We start from the raw sequence: 9258 nt of genomic DNA on the forward strand, positions 1-9258 counted from the left end.
CCCTGTAACACTTGCTATGGATGTGTATATTCAGTACCCCTACCATCACTGTCATCCTTGCCAACATCTCACTTACTGAGCCCTAACTAGCCCGACAGTCTCGATTTTAAGGCCTAATATATTGTCCCTCCCATGTTGCCAGTAAGGAAACAGGCTTTGAACTCTGGATGTTGGGCACCACCACATCACACTTATAAGTTCCCTCCTTATCCACAGGGGATGCCCTCCAAGACCGAAGGTGGATGCCTGACGCCTCAGATAGTACCTAACCCTATATGTATTGCTTTGTCCTATACATACATACGTATCTATAATAAAGTTTAATTTATAAATTGGCTACAGTAAGAGATTAACAACATTAATAATAACATAGAACAATTATAACAGTATACTATAATGAAAGTTATGTGAATGTGGTCTCCGGGCCGGACAAAGTGAGATTTCATCACGCTACTCGTTTAACATTTTCGGACTATGGTTGACCACAGGTAACTGAAACCACAGAAAGTGAAACCATGGCTAAGAGGGAGGGCTACTATACTCAGTTTTAGAAGGTTTTATCTCTTTTTAAGAATTTTAACAGTTTACTAATGACTAAGCACGTTACTAGAACTCAGGTGCAGCTCAAGAAAAAACAACTTATTTAGGAAAGTTCATAATCATTCATAGCGAGATTAATTTTTCAAAGGCTTTCCAGTTCCTGGGTGCTACTAATGGGTGAGACTGCCACAGGTGGTTCTCTATAAACACAGGCATTGGTGAGCATTTTAGCAAGCAAACGTAGGCTTCAGCACAGTGGGGAATGGGAAGCAATATCAGGTAACAAGTAATGAACCTACAGAGACTGGGATAAACAACCCGGAAAAGGGAGAAGCAAGAAGATGTGAAGGAAGTCCTAAGGGAAAGAGAGAGGAGCCCAAGCAACACGGCAGGAAGCTGGAGTCTGTGGAGGAAGGTGCCCTGTGGAAAACTCCCAGTGGTGAGGGAGCCAAAGGACTTTAAACCTCTGTGTGTAACATTCAGTTGTTTGTGTTTGTGACGGAAATGCTTCCTGTGACCCAATCTCCAAATCACAGTATCACACTTACTGAGAGGACTCAGGAGCCCTGGTGGCATGGTGGTTAAGAGCTTGGCTGCAAACCTAAAGGTCAGCAGTTCAAATCCACCAGACACTCCTTGAAAGCCCTATGGGGCAGTTCTACTCTGCCCTATAGGGTCCCTGTGAGTCAGAATCAACTCAAAGGGAATGAGTCTGTTTTGTAAGAGGACTGAAAACCAAACAAGGTTCAAACGATTCTAAGGAAAACTAAGCCAAACAACTTTCCTAGTAGGAGCTAATTCTATTACCTGTCTTTGCATTTCAAAGCTTTCAAATTCAAAAACTTTTAAGTACAAATTAAAAGTGTCAATGTTTTATTTATCTGAGAAAGTTTTAACAAATGTAACAGCATTTATACTGTTTTAACAAATATATTATCTATTCTCTTTCAAAAAGAAAAATTACTCCAGATGATTTTAACAGGCAAAAAAAATGTGGATAGAGCCCATTGTCAAAACGCAGCCATCTTTTAAAACATCTTTAAATTTGTAAGACAGACATCTACTTAGCGAACTATAATAACTACTAATTAATTGACAAGTTAATTAACATAATGATTGCCCATCTCAATTCGCACCAAGATAAAATTTAGGAAGAGACTAACTGCAAACATCTCAGTAACTAAGAATAATCTTACCTGTTGTGATACACGTGCTGATCGTGTACAAGCAGCTGCGGAAAACGAAGCCTGCCAAAAAATCTAACTCTGCTGGCCGCTCAGCAGGCGATACGTTTTGCAAAATAAGCCCTTCTGTGAAACTACCAACCCACTGACAGCATTCATACAGGAGTTTCTGGTAATGATCCTGTCTTTCTAAAAACAGTACCTTGATCCTTTTGTGGTGATGGCTTTGATTTATCAGGTACGGATGAACTTGAATAAACTACAGCACCAGGTACTGGTCCTAAAGAAAGTGTGTGATTTGAGACATCATTTAACGAAGACACAGCACCCCAGCTGGCAGAGCCTGCATCCATGTCTCCAGGTGAGACTGCTTCAGAACTGCCAGGCTGATTCTGATAGGCTGATGGTTCTGAAGATTCAGAAGCTTTGTCAACTATGGTCATTGTTCAACTCTGCAAGAGACGAGAAGCACACGTTTGTTTCATAACATGAGGAAAGTAATCTATTTGTTCTACCGCTAGATCTGGGAAAATTATCCTAGCCACTTCTAATTATTTTCAAACAAATCACCCAAATACAAAAGCAATAGTATTCTCTAGCAGTTCTGCAATAGTTTCTTTGGGACAATTAGCATTGTGCTACCCTGAACGTGTCCATATTTTCTATTTTAAAACCTTCAATGAAGTACTTGATTACAAGACCCTCTCCTATTCCATCCCCCCTAAAAGTCTGATATCTCAGTTTACAATCAATGTCCAATTCTATATATTTACAAGTGCCTGGTTTTTTCTCTCTAGTACTTAAAACTGGCACGTTACATGCACTGGCACATTTGACTAAATTTTCAATCTGAATACGATTCCTCAGGAAAACATCTCAACTACAGGAAGAGAAAATCTTTTATTCTGAACTAAAAGTCCAAAATGACATTGTTTTATGGGCATTTTAAAATATTATAGACAGTCTCATCTTTACAGCAGACACATTTTTCTGGAAAGATTCATTTAGATGGCATGTATAACCTTTTTAATGAAGTCCGTAAGACACTAGTGACTTCAGACTTGAGCACAAACGCATGTTAAAAAAAGTATTTAATTATAGTTGTCTCTCTGAATACTATTTTTAAATCTTACAGCTACCACTAATTGGGCATTTTCAATATGCTGGACACTGTTAATCACTGTATATACATTAATTTTCAAAATGAACCTATGAGAGATCAGACACACACGTCCACAGGGTCTATAAAATGAAGCAAGTGTAACCCAAACTATTCAGCTGCTGGGGCTATGGAGCCAGGTCCAACATTCCCAGCTCGGGTTCCTCCAAGCCACATCACCTAGTTAGCAGAACAGTTTTAGGAATGCTCCCAAAACTGCCCAATGGCAGCTAGCATTGAAAAACAGTACCCTCCCCCAACCCCACAGCCAAATCCGGCTGCCTAACACCTAGACTTGGCAACGTCTGACCTAGTAACCTCTCTGCACACTCCCCGGGTTATATTCCCGCCACACAGAGCTCAGTTCCAGTCTCTGCTCGCTCTGGACTCCACATAGGCCACTCTTTTTTCTCTTGTGTCTTCCATTCTTCCACCTCCTGCCAGTTAACACTTCCACTTCTCTGTTAAGAATTTATTTTCTCCAGGAACTTTCCTTGACAAGCTCCCTTCCCCTGGATTTGGTTAGAAACCTGTCCCATGTGCTTCTACAGCTGATTTCTCTGGTAGTACTTCAGCACTTTGCACAGCCCTTTTGTTACTTTCCATCCTGTTCTTATTTATATCCCCTGACCAGGTATGCGGAGAGCCCTAGCAGCACAGTGGTTAAGAACTCAGCTGCTGACCAAAAAGCCAACACTTCGAATCCACCAGTCACTCCTCAGAAACCCCATGGGGCAGTTCTACTGTGTCCTATAGCGTCAGCATCAGTCGGAATTGACTCAACCTCAACAGGTTTGGAACTGGCACACAGAAGACTTTCACATGGTTCTGGAGACGGAAAGTAGCTAACATTGGCCTTCAGCACCAACCTGTGCTGAGTGGGAGCTCTGCTGGCACTGCGGTTAAGAGCTCAGGTGCTAACCAAAAAGTTAGCAGTCGGAATCCACCAGCTACTCCTTGGAGACCCTATGGGGCAGGTCTACTCTGTCCTATAGAGTCACTATGAGTTGGAATTGACTTGACCGCAACGGGTTTTGTGCTGAGTGATTTATGTACAGTATCTCATTTAATCCTTCAAAAAAGAACTCTGAAGAAGGAATAGCCTTTAAAATATTCTTTAAAAGTATCTCTATAAAGTACAAAGGATAATAACAAAAGTATCCACGTACTTCCCATCTCAACGAACAACTGTTATGGTGCACTGGCTGTTCACGGTAAGTTTGTTTTTCAAATGCCTCAATTTAGTTGTTTATAACTTTTTAATTCAGATTATCATTAAAAAAAAGCACAACCTTGGGAAAAAAAATTGGAATCTTATATGGAAATAGCAAAAAAAAAAAACAAACTAAACCCACTGCTGTCAAGTCGATTCTGACTCACAATGACACCACAGCACACAGTAGAACTGCCCACAGGGTTTCCGAGGCTGTGTATCTTTATGGAAGCAGACTGCCACATCTTTCTCTCACGGAGTGGCTGGTGGGTTCAAACCGCTGACCTTTCGGTTAGCAACCATGCGTTTTTAACCACTGTGCCACCAGGGCTCCTTGGAAACAGAAAAGCAGATAGCAATTAGATTTCAATAAATGGAGAAAAACTAAAATGAATTTTTTTTAAACAAAAGCAAAGAGTTTTATTGAAGGCAAGACAGTTTAAACTGGAGAAACACACAGTCTACAAAGTAAAACTGCAGTACTCCGAAGTGGTACAATAACAAAAACTATTTATATAGTAAAACTGAGTTGAAATTTTTAGTCAGTCTCACACACGTAAGCCTCATTCAGGGAAAAAGCTTGAGCAATATTACCTAAATGAAGTTTACTTTCCCCACTTTACAGTTAAATTATGAAACTTGGAGGGGGGGGGACAGAAGAAAACAAAAGAGGAAGAGAAGGAGAAGGAAAAGAATATGAAAGCCAAAAGAGGGTAATTTAAAAAATTAATCCAGCCTTATTTACGGTAATGTTAAAGAGCAGCAAAAACCTTTATTTTCCTGGGATAAACATCCCTTCAGGATAATCATTAATAAATGATCAAATACAAACCATTTTACTTGCTCCAATTACTGTTTTGAGATGGAAAAGATCTCTTAAATGAAAAAAGAAATTAACAAAAGCATACAATTCAGTCATCAGTAACTGTATAGCACTGTAATTTTGGGAAGACAGACAAAAACCGTACCTTCTTCCTTTGTATATTCAGCCACTCAAATTCTTATCCTAAAACCCACAGGTATCAAACTAAACTCCATCTGCCTCAGAAATAACCTTTCTAGACACCAAACAATGTTGTGTGGGACTCAGGAATGATCAGGTTATGTACATGTTCTTTACTCAGTAAAGCTTCAAAACTTACTGTCATAAATATCAAGTCTTCCAAGCAACTACTTCAAAGAAAAGTTAAAATTTCTCTCAACATCTTCTGATGAGAAACAAAGTTAACAACGGCGTGATTTAAAAAGTTAGCATGCATGGATCACAGTTGGATGCATGTGGAGGAATAAGGCCATCAACCTTACAATTGTCTCCTTTGCTTTAAGTACAATCTTTTATTCAAAAGTCTTAAAATTCTTAGCCCCTTGTATTTCATCTTTGCAGTAACCAAACACTACAACGAATTGTTTTTTTCATTAGAAGAAAGACATATATATATATATATATATATATATATATATATATATATATATACACACACATAGCTATTTAAACATCGTGGCACTCCACATACCTTGGTGCAATAATATCAACACATGTGAAAAATAAACTGTTACACTCTAGTTTCTGGTAAACAATGTAACTCACGTTCTTGCTGCATTTCCACTTTGACACACACACACACACATGCTTTAAAAAGACACAACCTCGATTTTCATTATACTTAAGTAAACAAGGAAACCCAGGACGAATAGTGGTTAAGATCTATGGCTGCTAATCAAAAGGTCAGCAGTTCAAATCTACCAGGCGCTCCTTGGAAACCCTATGGGATAGTTCTACTCTGTCCTTCCGGGTCCCTATGAGTCGGAATGGACTCGACGGCAACGGGTTCGGGTTTTTGGTTTTTTTTTTTTTTAAATAAAACGGTAGCCTTACACCTTTATAAGCCAAATACTGCAGACTTAATCCAAAGATCTAGAAAAGAAAGTGAAAGTGACCCTATGTAAAAACAAATGAGTGACAATGATTCCTCGTATCCCCTATGTACTTTGAATGAATAATTCAGTAAAAGAATTCAATTAAAAAATTCACAACTCTTAAAAAACTGCAACTCGACAAAAATGTGGAAGCTCCTACGAATACTGTTCCTACCTTTAAAAAAAAAAAAAAAAGGCGCTAACTAGTTTTTCTACCAGTTTGGGGGTTTTATTTGAAATAACCAACATGTTTTCCCACAACCAAGTAAAGCATCAAGGCTTCCCTGGATATAAGAGAGCTTATGCACCAAAGGCTAATTTCAACCGCCCTCATCACAGCGAGTTTAAAGTCCTGGATAATAAAACTTCTGGCCCGTCCAAGTTTCACTGCAAACCTCCGAGGCTGCTCTGTCCCCCGCTCTCCCGGCCGCCGGGGCTCCTCCTGCCCCGGAGATAAAGAACCTGACGGCGGCACACATGCTCCGGCGCACGCTCCGCCCGGCCCGGCCGGCTCCTCCTCTCCCCGCCGTCCCGCACCTACCCGCGAGGCGTGGGCCAGTCGGCGGGGCAGCCAGGTGCGCGGGCCGGCGGCCGGGGCGGGGGCGCCCGGGCTGCCCAAGTTCGCTCTTCGGGGGACGCGGTGGGGGTGGGGAGGCGAGCCCGCAGCTCCCGGGGGCGCCGGAGCCGAGGTGACACCACGCGGGGGGCGGGCGAGCCGGGACCCCGGCTCCCCGGCTCCGCGGGCGGCGGCCGGCACACGCCCACCCGGCCCAGACCCCGGCCGCCCGCCGCCCGCAGACGCCGGCCCGGCCCCCCGGCGAGGGGGCGGGCTCGGGCCCGGCGGGGGTGGAAAGCAGTGTCCATGGCAACCGGGGGGGTCCGGCCTCCCCGCGCAGCCCCGCTCTCCGGGCGTCCGGCCGCGGCGGCCCCCGCCCCCTCCCCAGCGGCCGGGCTCGGGCGGGCGGCGACGGCGCTGCCACCGGCCCGGCGGGGTCCCGGCCGGCCCGCGGCTGCGGAGGGGGCGGCGGGCGAGGGGCCGCGCCAGCTCCCGGAGGGCCGCGCCGCCGGCCGGGCTGAGGAGCGGCCGGGCCGGCTACGGCTGAGGCGAGCGGGGCGCTCCGCTGGCCCCACGTCGGCCGGCAGCCGCGGGAAGGAGGCGGGAGCTTACCTGACCCGGCTCGGCGCTCGCTCCATCCCCCTCGGCCGCCGCCGCCGCCGCCGCCGCCGCCGCCGCACACAGCCCAGCCGCCCGGCGGGGGACAATGACGTGCCTCCATCCGGGCACCGCCGCCGCCGCCTCCGGGTCAGCGCCGCACCCGCCGCGCCCCGCCGGGCCGCTAGGGGGCGCTCCAGGGCCGCGCCCGCACGCGCCACCGCCCAGGGGCCGTCGCACAAGAGGCGCGGCGCGCAGCTAACGGGCCGGGCGAGCGCGGGAGGGGTCTTCACCAAAGGGCCGCGGGCGAAGGTTAGCCTCTTGCGTCACTGGAGCGCCGGGCCGCAGGCGGAAGGAGCGCTCTGATTGGCCGAGCGGTTGTGTCGCGGCGTCTAGCCGGGCGAAGAGCCCTGCCCAGCGGCCGCCCCCACCGTGATAGCCGGGTGGCGCCTGGAGGCGGCCTTTGCGCCTCCGCCTTCTCCCGGACAGCGGGGAGGCCGTCTCTCTGACCTCAGGGGACGCCCTTCGCCACCGCGAAGCCCTCCCAGCCCGGGCGCTCCGGCGCGGAACTCTGCCCAAATGCGCTCCCGCGCTCGGCATAGGCCCGAGGAGGGGCGAGTGGCCCGAGGCAACCCCGCGGGGTCTCCAGCCGGCGCCGGGCGGACGGCACGCGCGGAAGAACAGGGGCCAGAGACGAATAGCGGCCCCGTTAAAACCGGTTCCCCCCAGCGCTTCGCCCTCCACGACTGCAGCGCTCGTCTCTCGGCTGGGATGCGCGGCATCTACGTATGCCGGCCCCACCGGTGCTCTGGCTCCCTCCACCAGCCTTCACAAACTGTTACGGAAGGGGCGAATTTTGAGTCTGGCTCCAGAAAAGGGATAGATCCCTGCCATCAGTCAAGATTTCTTCTTAAATCTTAGCATTCTACAGTCTTGCGGGGCAACTGGACCAGCTCTTGCCCTCAAGTGCCAGGTCCAAACTTTCACCCACCGATTGGACCTCTGCACCGCGGTGCCTAACAGAACGAATTCATTGTTGCCTCTCCCTTCATCAGGACCCTCCTCCTCCCTGTTGGGTTCCCTCCCTTTGATTAAGGGCATGACCCTACCCTGCAGTGACCTGAGTCTGTCTTTGTCTCTGTCCCTCCCCACACGATGTAACCCCTTACACCAAGTCACATCAGCCTGACCCACTCCCAGTCAACCACAGGGGCTGTGATTCTGACCTCTTCCTGAATCAGCCTTTATCTTCTCTGGTGCTCCACTCCTAGTCTTTCTCCACTTCCTTTCAACCTTCATGTGTGGCCAGGGTGATCTTTCAAAATCACAGGTCAGATCATATTACTCCTCAGAGCCCTCAGCCACTTCCTTGGCACACGAAAGCGGCGTTGAAGGCCTCAAGTCACCTTTCTTCTTTTATGTGTCCCACTTATTACAGGCTGTCTTTTCTACCAACTCCCAGTACCCTGCCCCACCCCACCCCATATGGGCTTATAGAAATCGTACCCATGCCTCCTCTTCCACCAAGCCTTCCATGAGTCCCAGATCAGTCTTATTACAATCCCCTCCCCACAGGTTGCAGGTATCTTTTATGATAAGCGCTTAATCCCACTATTATGGAAAAAATTTCATTGAAGTGATAAAATATTGTTTGGAGCAGAACACTGAAGTACTCTGAGGAACAAGAAGGGAAAAGGGGAATTCCAAATTGCCAAAATCCAGTGCCCACTTTCAATATTAACAAAACACAACTTTATTCCTGATGAAGCATGGTTATGGAATTTTGCCTTCATAGCCCCTTCAACACTACTAGAGTTGTAACAACAGAACAGCTGTAGCGGTAAACTCCGTAAGTTACTTGCCTTTTGCAAATAACTTTCAGATGACTAAACACGGAATAGAAGGCATCAAAAAGCCACATCCTTAGTACTCCCTGAACTTTGTGGTATGTTAAAATATTTCCCTAGGAAGTTACATGAGCAAATTGGCTTCTAATTCCATTTTTATTTCACACTCTATCAATGAACTGCCTCTCCAGTCAGTCCCTTAAATCTGAGTAGAATATCTGAACAACGTGGGTAGAAAAAGGAAT

General features: G+C 46.9%; 1 protein-coding gene across 4 annotated transcripts in view; it reads right to left on the bottom strand.

Moving 5' to 3' along the window:
- USP42 (ubiquitin specific peptidase 42) overlaps positions 1-7268 on the bottom strand; it is a 59067-nt gene extending 51799 nt beyond the window's left edge. Inside the window, exons 1-2 of one of the 4 annotated variants that reach the window (XM_049905142.1) lie at positions 7182-7268; positions 1927-2176 (exon numbers count right to left, since the gene is read on the bottom strand). In XM_049905142.1, the coding sequence (XP_049761099.1) occupies positions 1927-2167 (241 nt within the window). In that variant the 5' untranslated portion in view covers positions 2168-2176; positions 7182-7268. Of the gene's footprint in view, positions 1-1926; positions 5552-7181 lie in introns of those variants that run through there. The other 3 variants (XM_049905143.1, XM_049905145.1, XM_049905146.1) reach the window with 3 other exon arrangements.
- Positions 7269-9258: the final 1990 nt, after the last annotated feature.

This window comes from Elephas maximus, chromosome 12 (genome assembly GCF_024166365.1).
Source record: "Elephas maximus indicus isolate mEleMax1 chromosome 12, mEleMax1 primary haplotype, whole genome shotgun sequence".
Lineage (NCBI taxonomy): Eukaryota > Metazoa > Chordata > Mammalia > Proboscidea > Elephantidae > Elephas > Elephas maximus.